This window comes from Echinops telfairi, unplaced genomic scaffold (assembly GCF_000313985.2).
Source record: "Echinops telfairi isolate 266 unplaced genomic scaffold, ASM31398v2 ScPeMD7_8;HRSCAF=38, whole genome shotgun sequence".
Classification (NCBI taxonomy): Eukaryota; Metazoa; Chordata; class Mammalia; order Afrosoricida; family Tenrecidae; genus Echinops; species Echinops telfairi.
This window is the reverse complement of record NW_022103905.1, coordinates 920,834-939,179: the sequence shown is the minus strand read 5'-3', so window position 1 is coordinate 939,179 and position 18,346 is coordinate 920,834. Positions and strand designations below refer to the sequence as shown.

At 54.0% G+C, this 18,346-nt stretch overlaps 2 protein-coding genes across 2 annotated transcripts in view; one reads left to right on the top strand and one right to left on the bottom strand.

The window, feature by feature from the left end:
• The window catches only part of CDAN1 (codanin 1), a 10,926-nt gene extending 1,701 nt beyond the window's left edge, over window positions 1-9,225 (top strand). The window contains exons 3-28 of the mRNA XM_045286456.1: window positions 15-296; window positions 425-594; window positions 703-816; window positions 900-978; window positions 1,376-1,496; window positions 1,640-1,749; window positions 1,915-2,004; window positions 2,502-2,577; window positions 3,071-3,276; window positions 3,533-3,653; window positions 3,797-3,943; window positions 4,097-4,263; window positions 4,493-4,580; window positions 4,735-4,824; window positions 4,945-4,999; window positions 5,108-5,241; window positions 5,323-5,426; window positions 5,562-5,720; window positions 5,884-5,947; window positions 6,033-6,111; window positions 6,259-6,407; window positions 7,224-7,331; window positions 7,413-7,476; window positions 7,564-7,745; window positions 7,928-8,035; window positions 8,583-9,225. Coding sequence (XP_045142391.1) covers window positions 15-296; window positions 425-594; window positions 703-816; window positions 900-978; window positions 1,376-1,496; window positions 1,640-1,749; window positions 1,915-2,004; window positions 2,502-2,577; window positions 3,071-3,276; window positions 3,533-3,653; window positions 3,797-3,943; window positions 4,097-4,263; window positions 4,493-4,580; window positions 4,735-4,824; window positions 4,945-4,999; window positions 5,108-5,241; window positions 5,323-5,426; window positions 5,562-5,720; window positions 5,884-5,947; window positions 6,033-6,111; window positions 6,259-6,407; window positions 7,224-7,331; window positions 7,413-7,476; window positions 7,564-7,745; window positions 7,928-8,035; window positions 8,583-8,708 — 3,193 coding nt within the window. The 3' untranslated portion in view covers window positions 8,709-9,225. The remainder of the gene's footprint in view (window positions 1-14; window positions 297-424; window positions 595-702; window positions 817-899; window positions 979-1,375; window positions 1,497-1,639; window positions 1,750-1,914; window positions 2,005-2,501; window positions 2,578-3,070; window positions 3,277-3,532; window positions 3,654-3,796; window positions 3,944-4,096; window positions 4,264-4,492; window positions 4,581-4,734; window positions 4,825-4,944; window positions 5,000-5,107; window positions 5,242-5,322; window positions 5,427-5,561; window positions 5,721-5,883; window positions 5,948-6,032; window positions 6,112-6,258; window positions 6,408-7,223; window positions 7,332-7,412; window positions 7,477-7,563; window positions 7,746-7,927; window positions 8,036-8,582) is intronic.
• Window positions 9,226-10,378: 1,153 nt separating this feature from the next.
• The window catches only part of STARD9 (StAR related lipid transfer domain containing 9), a 136,228-nt gene continuing 128,260 nt past the window's right edge, over window positions 10,379-18,346 (bottom strand). Inside the window, exons 27-33 of the mRNA XM_045286451.1 lie at window positions 13,230-13,347; window positions 12,994-13,115; window positions 12,724-12,788; window positions 12,404-12,606; window positions 12,178-12,257; window positions 11,847-12,005; window positions 10,379-11,439 (exon numbers count right to left, since the gene is read on the bottom strand). Coding sequence (XP_045142386.1) covers window positions 11,338-11,439; window positions 11,847-12,005; window positions 12,178-12,257; window positions 12,404-12,606; window positions 12,724-12,788; window positions 12,994-13,115; window positions 13,230-13,347 — 849 coding nt within the window. The 3' untranslated portion in view covers window positions 10,379-11,337. The remainder of the gene's footprint in view (window positions 11,440-11,846; window positions 12,006-12,177; window positions 12,258-12,403; window positions 12,607-12,723; window positions 12,789-12,993; window positions 13,116-13,229; window positions 13,348-18,346) is intronic.

Genomic DNA, 18,346 nt, shown 5'->3' with positions numbered 1-18,346 from the left:
CGCGCGTGCGCGAGGGAGAGCGTCGGTGGGGAAAGTGGGCTCCCGAGGAGGGCAGGGGTGGCATCTGAGAAAAACCCGTGGCCACTCAGCAGGACGAAGCCTTCGCGCAGGATCAATCCAACTCCGGTGAGCGAAGAGCGGTCACTCTCCAAGCCCAAGACGTGCTTCACCTCACCCCCCATCAACTGTGCCCCCAGTCCCCAGCCCTCAGCCCTGGACACTAGCCCTTGGGGCCTTGGCCTTCCCCCAGGGTGCAGAGGTCTGCAGGAGGAGCGGGAGATGCTGAGGAAGGAGCGGTATGAGCCTTGCCAAGCCCCCACCCCCACCCTGCCCCGGGGCCCTCTCTGGAAGGACTGGAGTGTGACTGGAGGGGAAGCCATGCTGACTGCTCATAGTCCCACTCCACCACCCTCTGTCCCCATAGCTCTAAGCAGCAGCCACAGTCACCAATGCCCGCCTACCCCACCCCTGAATTGGGGTCTCCCCTGCCCAGCCGAACGGGAAGCCTCTCAGCTGAACCCGCAGACCCTGCCAGAGTGTCTTCCCGCCAGCGTCTGAAGCTGATAGCCCTTGTCTACTCCTCATGCATTGCTGGTGAGTGAGGGCAAAGGAAGGTGGAGTGGATGGCAGGATTGGTGAGGTACAGAAAACAGCCTTGGCTCCGAATGATGCCCAATAGCCTGGGCTTCTCTTTATCTCTAGAAAATCTGGTCCCAAACCTCTTCTTGGAGCTTTTCTTCGTCCTTCAGCTCTTAACTGTCCGCAGGATGGTGGCTGCCAAGGAGAAAGACCCTGAGCCAAGCCCAGGCACCCCCGGTCAGTAGGCAAGCCCCCTTTGGAGAAGTGGTACCTGGGAATTGAGAAGGTCTTCCCTGACAGTTTTGCAGCTCTCATTCCAGAGTCCTTGGAGAGCCCGCTGTTCCAGAGTGTCCATGACTGTGTCTTCTTTGCAGTGCAGGTTCTAGAACGGCAGTTTCAGTGAGTTTTCCTAGGTGCCGGTTAAGCCTCATTCCCACTGGCTGCTGTGCTCTCTGGCCTCTTATGGTGCATGCTAGTGCTCAACCCAGACCTTTGTCACCTGTGACTTTGTGTCACGCTTATGCGTGTAGCCCCTAAGAGAGTCAGGCTGCCTGCTGTGGTCCTGACAGCTGACTTTTGCATTTCTGTGTAACATTTCAGCCTTGTGCTCCTGCTTCCTGCTCTGTGAGGGGTCATGCCCTCCCCTTTTCTGCCCATCATCTCTGTTGGAGGCAGTGGCTCCATCTTAACCTCTCTGGGCCTTGTCCCTCTCTACCCCGTGCTCCACATATGCAGGGCCTAGCTTCCTCTTTGTAGCTATTGCCGTCTCGTTTACATCTGCTCTTGCCCCTTGCAGGGTTCTCTGCTACCTGGACAAAGGGACCTTGAAGCTGTTGGCTGAGAATGAGCGGCTCCTGTGTTTCTCACCAGCTCTGCAAGGCCGCCTGCGAGCTGCCTACGAGGGCAGTGCTGCCAAGGTACCAACTGCCTGACCCTGGCCCTCCCCAGCCTTTATAGCTCACACCACTTACGTGTCACATGGGCTAGCTCTGGGTAGGGGTGACGTTTTCTCCGCCTGACCCCTGCAGGCCTGGTTCTTAATGTCACTGCTGTCTTTTAGGTCTCTGTGGTGATGCCACCCTCTGCTCAGGCTGTCTCCTTTCAGCCAGAAACTGACAATCGTGCCAATTTCTCCAGTGACCGAGCCTTTCACACCTTTAAAAAACAAAGGTAATGAAGGCGGGTCCTGGGAATGAGGTATTGCAGCCCGGCACAGGCAGCTGTGGAGTTCTCATAGGAACTGGAATTTGGCCACTAAGTTTCATACCCCTGCCTTGGGAATGAGTGTCAGGCAGCTGTGCCTTGGCTGATCAGGCCTTCGTGTGTGTCTGTCAGGGATGTGTTTTACGAGGTGCTTCGGGAGTGGGAAGATCACCATGAGGAGCCTGGCTGGGACTTCGAGAAGGGCTTGGGCAGCAGAATCAGGTGAGTGCTTGGTCTGGTTCCTGCTGGTGCTTGAGAAACTGATTGGAAAGTGTTCTACTCCAACCCTTGCTGGCCAAAGCTGCAAACTTCAACCCCCTTTAACTTCTCCAGTCATTTGCTCTTCTGGTTCCTTGTCCTCTGATTGAGAATATTTAGAAAAGTGAAAAGCTCCCTAATTCAGGTGGCTTAAGTTTTGAGCCAGGCCACTAGTGAGACCTTTCCAAAAACCTACTTTCTGCATCTTCTAGTTTGGGAGAATCTGATCACATTGCATACTTGGGTAACTAGGACATTGAAGGAACATTCGCTGTCCAGGGTTCTAGCCTCCTCCGCCCAGGTCATTAAACTCTGGTGGTTACTGTATACAAGATGGGGTGGGGTGTTTCTCTATTAGGTTAAATGTATCTCTAGCCTCCTGGCCTTTGCTCAGATCCCTGGGAAGCTTGGAGGACCCTTATTTCCTTTCCTCACTCTCCTTTCTGCTGCCTGTCACTTAGAGCCATGATGGGGCAGCTCTCTGCAGCCTGCAGCCACAGTCACTTTGTCCGGCTCTTCCAAAAGCAACTTATCCAGGTAAGCCCAGGAGTGGGCAGGCAGCCCACAGTGGGCAGGCAGGCTCCGGAGGGCGGGGCAGACAGCTGCTTGGTTGGCGGAGGGGGCAGGTGGTGGTGTTGAGCCTGTGTTCTTCTTGTTGGTGGATGCCATTCTGGGAGCTGGAGTGCTCTCTCAAGCCTAGGGATCAGATGAGCAAATACTGAGCCCAAGGTTCTGTTGTGGCTTTTCATCAATAAACAGACTGTAATCCCTACTAAGAAAGTTTGTGCCTCAAGTGTGTGGCTTCGGGTCGGCATTTGCATAAACACTTGTTAAACCAAACCTCCCTGCCGGAGTCCATTCAACTCGCAGCAGCCCCACCGGGTCAAGTTTCTGAGAATGGAGATCGTTCTCAGAGCACCGAGCCACATCTTTCTCCCGCTATGTATTTGTTAGTATCTACTTAGATTTTGTTCAGTCCTCCAACTTAATTTTAAATTTTTTTCCTTCTCTCCTCCCTATCCCTGACCAGATGTGTCAGAGCCCAGGTGGGGCTGGGGGCACAGTCTTGGGCGAGGCTCCAGATGTGTTAAGTATGCTAGGAGCTGACAAGTTGGGGCGATTACGGCGTCTACAGGAAAGACTTGTGGCTCCTCAGAGCAGTGGGGGGCCCTGCCCACCCCCCACCTTCCCAGGTTGCCAAGGTTTCTTCAGGGACTTCATCTTGAGTGCCAACAGGTAAAGGCTGTGTCCTGGGGGGCTGAGGGTGGGGCCATGAGAGGCCCAGCTCCTTTGCCTGCAGGGAACAGGACAGGCTCAGAGAGAGTCTGCTCGCTTGCTCTCTTGTGGTCTCTCTCCTCTCTCTCTTCCCCCTCCATGTCTTGGGGCCTCTTACTCTCCTCTACTTACTCTGTTGGTCCTTCCATTGGGAATACCTCTCCCCTCTCTTCCTTCCTACATCTGCCGATGTCTCCCTTCTCTGTCCCCCTGTTAGCTTCCAATTTAATCAGCATCTCATGGATAGTTTGAGCTTGAAGATCCGGGAGCTGAACAGCCTTGTCCTGCCTCCTCATGAGCCGAGTGACGAGGATGGGGAGTCAGACGTGGACTGGCAGGTTAGACACAAGGAGGGAGGGAGGGAGACCTTCTGTGGGCCTGACCGAGGCGGCAAGGGGTGTTTTTCAGATGACTTTATGGCAGACTTGGAGCTCCGGAAGCCTTGTCCTTTGGACCTCTTCTCTCCACTTGTTTTCTGCAGGGTGAGCGGAGGCAGTTTGCTGTGGTGCTGCTCAGCCTGCGGCTTCTGGCTAAATTCCTGGGCTTTGTGGCTTTCTTGCCCTATCGGGGCCCTGAACCACCGCCCACCCGGGAACTTCAGGACTCTATCTTGGCCCTCAGGAACCAGGTGAGTGGGGACTCCCGGCCAGGCAGGAGCTGGGAGGAGCAGCAAGACATGGCAGTTGATTGGTTTCCTTGGCCATTCAGGAAACCAGGCAGGTTAGAGGGCATGACCCAGCCCCACCCAGGGCATCCACTGACTGGGCACTGGCCCCAGCAGGTCCCTCCGGTCCTGGACGTGCTGACTCTGCTGCAGCAGGGGCTGGGGGCCCGCCGGGCGGTGCTCATTGTGCCCTGGCTCGTGGAGTTCCTTTCCTTCGCCGACCACATTGTGCCCCTGCTGGACTACTACCGGAGTGCCTTCAGCCTCCTGCTGCAGCTGCATCGGTGAGTAGAGAGAGGAGCTGGGCAGGCTGCAGCCGAGGGCGGGAGAGTGCGGTGGAGAACCTGCTCTTTAGAAAGCCAGATAGGGCACCAAGCCAAGCTGCAGAAGGAAGGCAGACTGGCCAGTCCATTGAGCGTCCCCTGTGGCCTGGCGGATGTGTGTGCACGTCTGTGCAGACTGACTGCACTCAGCACTAGCCCTGTGTCTGAATAGCCCCCATTTGCCTTGTAGGAGCTTGGTCCTGTCCAAGCAGAGTGACGGGGAGATGTGTGCCCTCAACAAGCTGCTACTGCTCGCTGTCCTGGGCTGGCTTTTCCAGGTTGGAGAAGAGGGGAGAGGGACAGTGTCTGAGTCTGGGCGAGGTCGGGGCCAGAAGGTGTGGGAATCGGGAAGGTTGCTTTGAACCTGGGGTTCCAAGGTTGATGGGTTTCTGAGGACCTGGCTGAAGCGCTTTTGCCCTTCTCCCCTCTCAGATCCCCACTGTCCCTGAGGACCTGTTCTTTCTGGAGGAGGGTCAGTGGGATGCCTTTGAAGTGGACACAGGAGCCTCAGAAAATGGTTTGGTGAGTGTTGGGGTCCAGCCAGAGGGGGTGGGCTGATCTGGAAGGATGAATCCCTGTGTCTTCTCTGCACTGGGAGGGGGGACCCTGCGGCGCTTCCAGCCCTGGCCTCTTCTCCCCCAGGATAGCATGCCTGTGGTGGACCAGCAGCTGCTCTATACCTGCTGCCCTTACATCGGTGAGAACCCAGAATGCGCCTGCTTCCTGTGTGCCGCTCAGCCTCGCTACCAGCGCTTTATACCCGAGCTGCTTGGTTGTAATTAAGAACGTGGCTTCCCTGATGCAGGAGAGCTCCGGAAACTGCTTGCTTCCTGGGTATCGGGGAGCAGCGGGCGGAGTGGGGGCTTCGTGAGGAAAATCACCCCCACCACCACCACCAGCCTGGGAGCCCATCTTCCCCAGACTACGCAGGGGCTGCAGGTGAGGGGCCAGCCCAGTGGGAGAGAGGAGACTTGGGTGGAAGGAAGCCCTCCCTGACTGCACTGCCTCCTCCCTCCCCAGGCACAGCTGGCAGAGGCCTTTTTCCACAACCAGCCGCCCTCCCTGCGCAGGACTGTGGAGTTTGTGGCCGAGAGAATTGGGTCCAACTGTGTCAAACATATCAAGTACGGGATGGCGGAGGGGCAGCTGCCAGAGGGTCCATTTCATCCCCTTGTTGCAAACCGGGGGGGCGTTGGGAGGGGGCCAAACTGCTAACATTCTTCACAGAAGTCTGCTCCCCTTTGCTGTCCTTGCCACAGGGCCACGCTGGTGGCAGACCTGGTGCACCAGGCAGAGGCACTGCTCCAGGAGCGGCTGGGGATGCAGGGGCAGGATGGGGGAGATCCAGCCCAGCTGCTAGAAATGCTTTGTTCCCAGCTGTGCCCCCAAGGGGCCCAAGCACTGGCCCAAGGACGGGAGTAAGGAACACCACCTGTTTGCCCCTCGCAACACCCCTTTCACACTCCCTTTGTCCTGTCCTCCCCTCTGCACTTGTCTGCCACTTCTCCTCCCCTCCCCTATTGGTGAAGGGGCGTGCACACAGTGCCCTCTCTCCTCACCATCCGCCCTGCCTCCTCCCAGATTCTGCCAGAAGAAGAGTCCTGAAGCAGTGCGGGCGCTGCTCCCGGAGGAGACCCCTGCAGCTGTAAGTGCCCCCCTCCCAGGTCGTGGGAGAGGGAGGTGCTACGTGGTTGCATGGTGGGTGTGACCGAGGTCCCTCTGTACCACAGGTACGGAGCAGCGCAGAGAACATTGCTGTGGGGCTGGCAACCGAAAAAGCCTGTGCTTGGTTGTCGGCCAACATCACAGGTGAGGCCCAGGAGCAGGAATGTCAGGACCACATTGTCAGAAGCGGGCTGGAGGGGGGCTAGAGAAACATTTGGCAAGATGGGACCCCAAGCCCTTGGGACCCTCGCGCTCCATGGGCAGTGACTTCTGTTCTCGCTCTGCCCTCAGCGTTGATCAGGAGAGAGGTGAAGTCGGCAGTGAGTCGTACTCTCCGAGCCCAAGGTCCTGAGCCAGCTGCCCGGGGGGAGCGGAGGGGCTGTCCCTGTGCCTGTGAGCACCATGCTCCCCTCCCCTCCCACCTCATCTCCGAGATCAAAGTACACAACTACCCTACTCCCTTTGGCTTCCCTGCTCCCTCTCCCTGCTCTCTTCCTGTCTCCCATCAGCGTCTGCCTTTATGTGGAGAGCCTCCGGGGGTGTGCCGCTAACTCACGTTTCATTCTGACTGCACGCATCTTCCACGGGCTGTTCAGTGGTAGGAAGGTCTCCAAGTGGCTGTCACCCAGGAAGTGGGCTATAGTTTCAGAAGCGGTCTGTGCCGGCAGTAATCGTCCTTTCAAATTGAGCCATGCAGGCAGGCACAGAGCAGGGCCCTGGCTCGATCCACCCCCTGGTCCAGGGCTGCCCTTGTGGTGACAGTCAGGTGTGGCCACAAAGGCTGAAATATTTACTCCAGAGCAGACACTCGGTATGGATATTGGAAAGCCCTGTGACTGAAATTAGACGCGTTTTGCACGTAGACACACGGATTTCCATCAGGAAGGGTTGGGGGCATGTAGGGAGGGTAGAGAGGCTAAAACTGTGAATCCGACAGGACAGGTGATTCAGAGGCTCCTCTAAATGCTTTTAAGAATGAGGTGGCCTCTGGGACTGGGTAGGGACAGTTTGGTCCCAGGTTGAGTGAGGTCTGCCCTGCCTTCTCAGCATCGTGGTCTCCTGCTTACCTGCTCCATCCGGGCCCTCTTCTGTTGTTCACCGGGGTGCTTCTCCCAGCTGTGCTGTCCTGCCCTTGGGCACCTTGGCCCCATCTTCCTTTTCCTCTGCCTCTCCATTGGCTGACCCCACCCCCCTCATTCTCTGGCACCCTGCTCCCCGTGGGGCCTCACTCAGCCCCCACTTCCTGCTCTCTGCAGGACGTGCTCTCGCTGGCTGTGGGGCCCCGAGACCCTGAAGAGGGAGTGTCCCCGGAGCACCTGGAGCAGCTCCTTGGCCAGCTGGGCCAGACACTACGGTGCCGCCAGGTGAGCCATGGTACTCAGCACACGGGGGCGCTGCTCCAAGGACAGGGCTCACTCACGTCTGGGGCTTCCCTTTCTCCACAGTTCCTGTGCCCACCTGCGGAGCAGCATCTGGCCAAGTGCTCGGTAGAGTTGGCATCCCTGCTTGGTATGCTTCCTGTCTCCCTCACTGCCCTGTTGTGAGCTGGCTGGGAGGAAAACACCACTCTCAAAGCTCGGCTTCCTTTTCCCCTAGTTGCAGACCAGATTCCCATCCTTGGGCCCCCCCCACAGCCCAGGCTAGATCGAGGGCAGGCACGGAGGCTTCTGCGCATGCTGCTTGCCCTGTGGAAGGACAACTTCCAGGTGCCCGTCCCTCTGCAGCTGCTGCTCAGGCCAAGAAATGTGGGGCTCTTGGCTGCCAACCGGCCCAGAGAGGTGAGTCAGGGCCGGGTGGGAGGAAGCGGTGTGTGTGCGTGGCCACCACCTTCTCCCCTAGAGTGAGCTGCTCTCCTTCGTTCCCTCTGGTCTCCACCTGACTCACTCGGTCCTTTCGCTCAGGGTCCTGGCGCACTTCTCCCCACGGGCCCGCCCTGACCGGCCCCTTCCCTGTTTTGCAGTGGGACCTGCTGCTCTTCTTGCTCCAGCAGCTGATCGAAACGGGTCTGATGGGCCGGATGGAGGTCGACGCCTGCCTGGGCAGCCTCCATGAGGCCCAGGGGCCTGGGGTAAGGAGCCCTGCCTCTGAACCTCAAGGGGGGAGTCTGGTCCTAAGGACCACCTGAAACAAACGTGAGTCTGTCTGTGAGGACTGGTGAAGGGCGTACCAGTGGAAAGTGATGGCGGCAGGCCTGAGCACAGAACCTTCCCAGATCGGAATAACCTTGTCATGTTCACAGGACGGGGGCTCACACTCCCGCCATAGCGCCGTGCAGACCAACGCCACCTTCCCCACGAGCGAGCGCTTTGAGGCGAGGTGTGGAGTCCATTTCCGTGTAGAAGGCAACCAGGAAAAGCTATCAGCTAGGGCTTCCCGTCACTGGTTTTCAGAACCAAACCCACGGGTTCCAACAGCAGCCTTCTAGGACAGAGTAAAACTGCCCCAAAGGGTTTCTGAGCTAGCGCAACTTGAAGAAGGCTGCTGGTGGGTTTGACCTGCCTGCCTTTCAGAGCTTAACTCTCTGCACTATGAGGCTCCTACTCAAGTTACTTAAGGCTTTTTAGTAGGAAGTATGGAACCCTTCCAGAATTATATCTGCCTTATTCTTGTTCTAGGACTTTGCTAAAGAGTTAGCAACCTTGTTCAACCTGTTTCTAGTTGAGCCTCATGTGTCAGAACCACAGCTAAGGACTTGTGAGCTGGTGCAACCGAACCGGGGGACGGTGCTGGCTCAGAGCTAGGATGAAGGTGGCCCAGCTATGGGCTGGGAGCCAGGAAGCCTGCCTGACCGTGCCTCAGGAAGAGTGCAGCACCACTCCAACCCTTGCTGGGAGCCGGGTAGTGGGTGGACAGACCATCTGATGGGACCAGAGTGCCTACTTAGATGTGAAGGACGGACGGATATTCGGCTGCTAACACCCACCAGCGCCTGCGACCCTTCCAGCCGGATACCTGGAGAAGAGGGCTGGGGCGTTTATCATTTGGAATGTGAAAAGAAATGATAGGTGTGGGCTTGGTAGCCCAGGAGCCTTCAAGCCCCACTTGCTGCTACCCCAAGCATATTCTCCTTAAAACTGTGTTTTGGGGAAATCATGACAGAAGCAAAAAACTTCCTGTGAGGAAGGTTGAAGCATGAACTTTGAGTCCACATTTCTTAGCGCCAGGAGCCATCTCCTTAAAATGGCGCAACAGAGAAAGAGAGGACTCACCTGCACTCACAGGTTATTTTGAGTTTTTCAGAATAAACCCTTTTCTTTACCCCTGGTGCCATACATGTTAATTTCATGAGATGACTGGACTGGCTGTGTACCACGAAGGTAGGCCAGAGCTACTCCCGTTCAAGTCGTTGGTCAAGACCAAGCAAAATCCCATTACTTTGAAAGTGCACTAAGTTCTTTCCTTTTAACCCCATTCTTTTTCCAATGTGGCAACACGTACACAGATCACAGGCAGCTTCCTGGAGGGGCTTATAGCTGTGTGTGTGCATAAGTGTTAGAGGCCTTCAGCACAGTGGACGCTGGCCTGCTAAAAGGACTGCTGCTCAGGGGACTAGAGGCCCTGGCACCTACGAGTCAGATCACGTCTTGCTCTCAGTGCTGCCCCAGTCACACCATTAACAGGTCTCATTTTTTTCCTAGTATTTCCTAATAAAATTTCCTAATCAAAGCGCACTACAGTTGACTGAGGAGCTAACCAGTAAGTGTGGGAGCTCAGGCACGAGTTAGGCGTCTCTGTGGCAGCAGGGTGGCCACTTTACCGCACTCCTGGCGGGACCGCTGCGGGTAAAGTGGGCCAGACAGGAGCGAGGAAGATGGCCTTGAGTCACAGAGAAGCCGTATAGTTGGGCTGCTCCACAGCTGCTGATCACAGCCTGCCCGGAAATGCTGCGGACTAGGAATAGAAATGAACTACAGATTCGGGCACCTTTCTGCTGGTCGCTTTCTTAGGCAATAAGGTAAAAACTGGAGAGACCAGCATCCTGTGCCCGGCACTCGTAAAGGAAGGATTAGACTGTTCTGTTGACTGAACAAGCAGCATCAGCTTGGAAACCTGTTAGAAACACAAGCACTTGGGCCCCAGAAGCTGTAGCGATGGGTCCAGCCACCCACGTTTCAAGTCCTTCACAACCCTGTCGGAAATCTGCCTTCACTCGGTCCCAGATCACCTTTTGCTACAAAATCAGCTTCCGTGAACATGGCTCCAAATTGCCAGAAACATGCATTGAGGCTCTCACATGGCTCACTGTCCATGCTCCTCTTCCCAGACCTCATGGGCACTGGATCCCCCTTCCTCACAAAGCACCCCATGTGGGCAAGCAGCAAATGGAGGGCAGGTGCCCTCACCCCAACCTCCATGTTGAGCCCAGGATGCCACCCAAGTAGATCGCACTGAATACATACAGTACACAAGGTTTCCTTTGCCAGGGTTCTGACCTTGGTCAATCATCTCAGCGAGAGGTTTATATGGAAGGAAAGGGAGTACATAAATAGGGTGTTTAAGTAGGTCAAATGTTACAAAACAAAAATAAAAGCAAAAATATATATAATCTGAGGTCATAAAAAACCTGCAAACATTTAGAAAACCATCTGCTGCACTTAGAGAAAACAGGCTTTTTAACCACATTTTCTTGGTCCCCATGTGCCCCCCTCCAAAAAAAAAACTTCAGCAGCCCTGAAGACTCGTGAGATACCCCCGTGGTGCCCCGAGGCCTGGGCATAAGGAGGGGCAGCCTCTCCCTCCAAAGGGACAGTTTGAATCTGCAGCCCCTCCACGACCCGCCCCGCCCAACCCTATGTTAGCAGGGGGCCTCGCTGGCCCTTGCTTGGGTCTCTGAGCAGAGCGCTGCTCCGCTCTCCTGACTGATGCAAAGGCCTGAGGAGGAAAACCCACAGAGTAACAATAAAGCTGTTTGCAAACGGGTGGGGAAAGTCAGGGAGAAAAGATTCTGAATCCACTTTCTGGTTTGTGCAGCTGTTTTCTTGGAAACCCTTTTCTAATGCCCCAGCCCACAGGGCAGTTCATTAGCTCTGGAGCCCCTTGGGTGTCCTGGCCAAGGCTGGCCCGAGCTGCACAGACCCCAGCTCTGCGGCCTGCGCCAGTCCAGGCTGTGGCCTGGGAAGTGAGCACACAAAGCGAACTGAGCTTCCTTCACCCGGGTGCCCAGGGCTCAGGCCTTTGCTCTGTGGTGGCACCAGCTGTGACCAAGTTGGGCTTTGTGAGTGAGGGTGGGCTGTCTTGTCTGTCCAGGCAGCCCCAGCAGGCCGCCTTGGGATCTTCTCACAATGGGGTCCAGAAAGGAGCTGCCACAGCCCCTGTCTGCAACATCCTGGGCCCGAGGCTTAGCAGCACCGTTATCCAGCTGGCCCAATGCTAACTGCCGAGAAAGGAAGCCAGCCTGGCGATGACCAGTGGCTGCTGCTTGCTACAGGAATTGAGGAGCTGTGCGGGGAAGCCTGGAGCACCAAGTTCTACCTGAAATAAAGCAAGGGGTGGGGGGTTTCCAGGCTGCAAACGGACTCAGCGTGCCAGGGTGCGCTTGCGCCACAGGGAGCTGGCAGTGGGCAGAGCTCATGCCAGGATGCGAGGGGACAGCCAGACAAACGGGTCATCTCCCTCTGCTGAAGCTGCTGCTTTTAACTGGCCGTGAGCCATCTACCTCAAGGACCCTGGGAGCAGCCAGAGCTGCTGGAGGGCCAGCGGCTACAGAAAGGTGGATCAGCTCAAACCGCCCCCCACCCCTTCAACTGCTGACCCAAGAAGCCCTTCAGTCTGCAGCTCTCAAGAATTGTCCTTTGGCCAAAGGGTCACTGGGTCACTAGCTCAACAGATCAAATCAAGGCTTGGCCGGGGAGGCTGGACACTTGGGGAGCTGGTTGTACCTGGGCCAAGTAAACGACTCTGGTGACCTCCTTCCCGCCCAGGGTGAGAGGCTGCAGGATCCAGGCACTGGGCAGGATCTCCCCTCGCACCACTTCTCTGCTGGGCCGTGGCATGGACCTGTCGTACACAGACTGCACTGCCATGATAGACAGGGGCCCCTGTGAACAGAGAAGGGTGTGCGCCTGCCCATGAGAAGGCTCCATGCGCCCCGACACACGAGGCCCACCTGACCAGTCCTCCCTTTCCTAGGGGTCCCTGCTGAAGGCATTCCCTACCCCCCCACCCCCCAAGCTCTTCCCACAGCCTTGTTGCCACCAGGAAGGCAGGTACCTCGCTGGCTTCCACACAGACACAGCAGAAATCCCGAGGCTGCTTCCACGCATACAGGCCTGTGCCACACACCAGGTACACTGTGGGGCGGGGCGGGGCAGGGCAGGGCATGCAAGTCAGTCACCAGGCTGAGCCCTTCCCAGCCGAGAACCCAATGCTGCCATCCCACCCCCAAGCCAAACCTATGGCTAAGAGACCTAGTCTGAGTGCCAGGCCCCAGACTCACCCAGGCTGACGCTGTTGGTCACCCGCTGGTGAAGCCTCGCACTCTGGATGGGCTTGTGATACAGGGGCCACAGAGTGGGGTCACTCACTGCCGTCCACACCTGAGGCAGGGGCTGGCCCACCATGCCTGCCCCCAGGAAGCCATGCCGCGTGGAAGAAAACACCTTGTAGTAAAGCTGCACCCCCTGCTCTTCACCCTGATAGCTGAGGACAGCGCTCGGGTGAGGAAGCTGGGCTGGCAGCCTGAGGGAAGCCAGGGCGGTGACGCCAAGCAGGACAATGGGCCGAGCCTGGGAGGAGACACGGCGCCTAGACACTTACTTCCAGCCAGCAGCTGCCTGGCGGATGAAGAGATTGTGCAGATTATCCGAGCAAGCAGCCATCACCTGGGGGCAGAGTGACCACACGCAACTTAGTGGGCCCCTGGGCTGGGCAGTCGCCGGCGTGTATGGAAAGCCCCTTTCTTTCCCCAAGATGGAGCGTCACCAGAGGCACCCATCTCAGTCTGGTGGCCCGGACCTGCCCCTTCTTGTCCTCCTTCCTCTTCCCTTCTCCATGCCTGGCCCAGGGCCCCGGGCAGCGGTTACTCACGTCAGTCATGGAGGTGTCCACGATGTGTTTGGCCAGGTCCTGGTAGGAGGAGGAGAAGCAGGTCCCCAAGCTGGACAGGCTGGATGGGGAGCAGCAGCAACTGCCCAGAGAGGCTCTGGGGCCTATAGTCAGACAGCACCGACTTCAGGAACTTTGGAAAGCAGCATCCCCAACAGGGACAGGGACTCCCTAGGATCAGCCCGTCAAATTCCTGAACGCCCCTCCCAGCCACTCACCATAGGCTGAGCTCTTCCAGGAGGGTCCAGCCAGGCACAGGCGACTGTTCCTCTCGGCACAGCGACCCCGCCCGTCCCCAAGCCAGGGCTCTCTTGAATCGGACAGGTTTGTGTCCCCCTGAATAACAGAATGCTCAGGGCAAAACCAGAAAGCAACATCCCGCATGGTGGCTCACATGGACAGACTGTCCCTACATTTGAATTCAGAGGCCAACAGCCCTGGAAACCAGGCCCTGGACAATAGATCTCTCCTCACCTCTAAGCTGCATGCACCAAAGGGGGCCGATAGGAGACTCCACTGGGGTTGGAGCAGTGCCAGGTGCTCTGCCTGCTGCTGAGTGTAGCAGTCTGTGGAAACCACGCCGCAGACAGAATCCAAGGGGTAGATACAAGGCTGGGAGGAGGATAAGCTATGGCCGGTTTAACCCTTGGCCGAAGGTCTCAAGTTGGATTCAGATGGGATGATCCTCTGGATCTGAACCCCAGTCACAGTGCCCCCACCTTCACTCTCACATCTCTCAGTTCCTGGAAGGCAACGACCCTTGGCCTCAGTTGGGTGTAACAGCCACCCATGATCTCACTTTTTTTCTTTTTCCCGTTATCTCACTTCTATCAGTTGTCAAGGATTTTGTCTTGCTTGGATCCACAATCAATGCTCACAGAAGCAGCAGTCAAGAGATCAAAAGACAAGCTGCAGATGTTACGTTGAAGACTAAGGTGCCCAAGCCATGGTATTTTCCATTGCCTCATGTGCATGTGAAACTTGAACATTGACTAAAGAGGACCGAAGAATGTGAATTGTGGTGCTGGAGAAGAACATCGAAAGTAGCGTGGACTGCTAAAAGGACAAATGGATCTGTCTTGGAAGAAGTAAAGCCAGAGTGCTCCTTGGAGGCAAGACTGGCAAGAGTTAGCTGTGCAGACTTTGGGACACTCACGTTTGGTGAGGTGGAAGGCAGCAAAGGAGAGGAAGGCCCTCCAGGAGCAACAATGTTTTGTGCCTGAGTTCTGAACAGACTCAATGAACAAGAGCTGCGAGCTCTTACTGATCAATACTTCAAAGACATGCGGGGGTGAGCACCAGCAGGGGAAGCCCTGCCCTGCCCTCCTCGCCTGCTTCAACACGTTATAAAACACACCGGGGCTCCCGCTCTGCCACTTCTCAGGGGCCTTTCACTACTCATCTCTCTTCTCCGCTGGTTCTCCCGCTCCATCTTCACTGGGTCCTTCTTAGCATTAAACATGCAAAAGTTAGCCTCACCTTCCCTCAACTACAGCCTGGTTTGCTCTCCTGCCCTTCACAGGTAAACCAGGTCACCCGCTGCCATCCCCATCTCCCACGCTCTCTCACTATGAGCCCACTCGAGTCTATCAGTTGCCCTGATCCCTCCAGCCAGCAGTCACCACGGTTACACGCGACAGCTGTGTGGCTAGCTGTCAGGCCTCATCTGCCTGACGTCTTCCCGGAGCTGGCTCAGTGCACTCCCCCTAACTGGGTATATCGGCTTCCTGCCCCTCTCCCTTGTGAAGTGCTCCCTCTCCATTTCCTCTGCTGACTAGAACCAGGGCAGGAGCTAATAAGGTGAATGTGAGTATTCACAACATAGAAAATCTGTCATCAAAAAGAGGTAAAGGGACGGGGGGTGGGGGTGGGGATGGGGGGTGGGGGCAGGCAAATGGCCATAGACATTTCCATGTGCTTTATAGACAAAGGGAAAGGACTGCATTTGAAACTAAACTGCAAAATCAAGACTTATCTCAAGATAGAACCATGATCATTAAAATAGTTTTCTGAAGCAACAAAGCCCACCTATAAGAAGCACACCAGCCTGCGTGATCATGAGGTGCCGAAGGGATCAGTTATCAGGCATCAAAGAACAAAAAAATCATATGTGTGCTCACCTCCCCGATACGATCGCTGAAGACAAATAGGTGCATAAGCAAATGTGGTGAAGAAAGATGATGGTGCCTGGCTATCAAAAGATATAGTATCTGGGTTGTTAAAGGTTTGAAGGTAAACAAGGGACCATCTAGCTCAGAAGCAACAAAGCCCACATGGAAGAAGCACACCAGCCTGTGTGATCAAGAGGTGTCGAAGGGATCAGGTATCAGGCATCATCAGAACAAAAAATCGTATCATTGTGAATAAGGGGGAGTGCGGAGTGGAGACCCAAAGCCCATCTGTAAGCAACTGGAAATCCCCTAATGGAGGCGCAGGGAGGAGACGAGCCAGTCAGGGTGTGATGTAGCAATGATGAAACATACAATTTTCCTCTAATTCCTAAATGCTTCCTCCCCACCCACTATCATGATCCCAATTCTACCTTACAAATCCAGCTAGACCAGAGGATATACAGTGGTACAGATAGGAATTGGAAACACAGGGAATCCAGGGCAGATGATCCCTTCAGGACCAGTGGTGAGAGCAGTGATGCCAGGTGGGTCAAGGGAAGGTAGGATGGAAAGGGGGAACCGATTACAAGGATCTACATGTGACCCCCTCCCTGGAGGATGGACAACAGAAAAGTGGTGAAGGGAGACGTCGGACAGTGCAAGATATGACAAAATAATAATTTATAAATTATCAAGGGTTCATGAGGGAGGTGGGGAAAATGAGGAGTTGATGCCAGGGGCTTAGGTGGAGAGCAAATGTTTCGAGAATGATGAGGGTGATGAATGAACAAATGTGCTTCATACAATTGATAAATGTATGGATTGTGATAAGAGTTGTATGAGCCCTGAATAAAATTATTTAGAAAAAAAGGAAAGCAGAAAATATTAAAAATAGAAACCATTAAAAAATTTTTTCTGAAAGTCTTCCAAGTGATTATAAAGGAGACATGTCATATCCCAAAGCAGAGAGAACACACAGCCCCTCATGTGACACACAATTAAAAATATCCCTACGTGGTAACTATGGAAAACTGAGGACCAGGAAGAGAGTGCATGCAGATATCCACACACTCTTTATTCTCAGATTTAAGATTTATCTGTAGGAGCAGGCATGTTGCAATTGCACTCCCTGCTCAGGGGACAGTGCCTTCCCCTTAGATAGCCTCAACATTGGGGTTAAGTTACTCCTCCAGTGAACTCAGGGACCCCTAGCATTTAAGGCACTGCCCACTTGGTTAAGGATATAGTTACCTAAAATTAAGGGGGCTGCATACCCTGAGACTATATAATTTGGTGTAAGAATACATTTGCTCTCTCCCCTCTAGACCTGATTCCAGATACCCTGGAAGAGGTAAGCATCCCAAAACTTTTGTCTGCCTCTTAATTTCTTCCCTTCCATTACGCAACCATCCCTTAGGACCCATCTAGATGTGGGCTGGATCCCACGGGTAGTAATGACTATAATAAAACCTTCATCACTTAAAAAAGAATACTTTCTTCTAAAATTATAGATTCTCTAAGAGCAAACTAAAATTTAATAAAATCAGAAAACAGGGGCCTTTGTATGAAAAGCCTTTTTAAAATGAAGAAATCCTCTTTCCTTATTTTCCCATGCAATATGCCCCCTTTAAACAATGAACTACATGAGGCACTCAATCCAAAAGCAAAAAGGAAAAGAAAGGAGGGGCAGGGAAGCTAGATCAACAGTGTGGTAGTTAAATAATCTGGTGTCAATTTGAAGATTCAGAGTGAAGGGGTAGAGTCTAGCCTGTCAATCAGGTCGTAGCTTGATGACCTCATTTGGAGGTGCTAAGGAGATACATAGCTCGCTGGAGGCAGGACACATGTTCACTTCCCTGGGAGACATTGCAGCTAATATGACACATGGAACTACTGTAGTACCTGAGCTGGAGGAGCCATGTGAAGACCCCTGCCAGCACTGAGATGCTTACAGCGCCACTGGATCCACAAGACTTCCCATCCAATGGCCTGTTATCTTCCTGCATTCAGCATCATTGCCTGTGTTTCATGAGTCTGAAGAGGACTTTATAGGTTGGTATCAGACATATGGGCTAATATCAAACGTATAGACTTGGGATGTTTTCTTAATGTACAATTACTCATATATAAAACTCTTTTTTTAAAAAAATCATTTTATTGGGGGCTAGTACAACTCCTATGATAATCCATCCATTGTGTCAAGTACATTTGTGGCCATCATCATTCTCAAAACATTCTCTTTCTACTTGATAAAGCTCTTATACACATATGAGTGTCTATGAATATGTTTCTCTAGTCTCCCAGACTAACAAACAGAAACAGAACAAGCAGAAAGGAAAGAATGCGGACACAGACACAGGGTGAAAACTAACCAAGAGCACAGAACAATCCCCAAACCAATTGTTAAAGGTAATCTAATAAACATTCACCTAAGATATCATTTTTAACAATCTTTTTTTCTTCCCTTTGGGCATTTACTGGCAATGTTAAAAGAGTTTGTAATGCTGTCTGAGCAGGTACGAGCCCAAGGGCTGCATGGCTGAGAGACTGAGGACCAGGGGGAGTATGCCTGTGGTCACAGCTGAAAAGAGCCTATGCTGACCAAAGAAAACTGTACCCTGAGCATTTCTGGTTCTGAATTATAATCTGTTAACTTTCCTAATAAATTTTAACATCATGAAAATATATACATATATATAAATTTCTTTCTTAACAATTGGCTCTCCCTTGCTGACTCATGGCCCTATTGGAGCCACAGTGTGAGCCCACCACACCGAGGCAAAACACTAAGGGCGTGCAGCAGAGCAGCTGGGGGAGCAGAGCAGGGAGGTCCTGAGGGAGTGCCAAGGATAGACTTTGGGGCCAGGGCATGGCACCCCATTGGACTCAACTGGAGGACACTCCTAGAGGTCAACAAACAGACCTTGAACTATTTACAGGTTTTTCTTCTTTTTCTTTTTTATCTATTTCTTCATTTTTTGTCACTTTTTGGTCATCATTTTGTTTTCTTTTGTCACTTTTTTTAGCTATGTCTTGTTTTTTTGTGGGCATATTATCTCTGCAGGTCCATCTAGATAAGATAGGCTGGATGAACGGTCTGGAGGAAAAAACAACAGGACCGATGGTTCCGGGGGAAATGGGAGAGGGGGAGCTGGGGGAAAGGAGGTGGTGCTGACCAACCCAGAGACAAGGGAACAAGTGATCCAAAATCAGTGGCAAGGAGG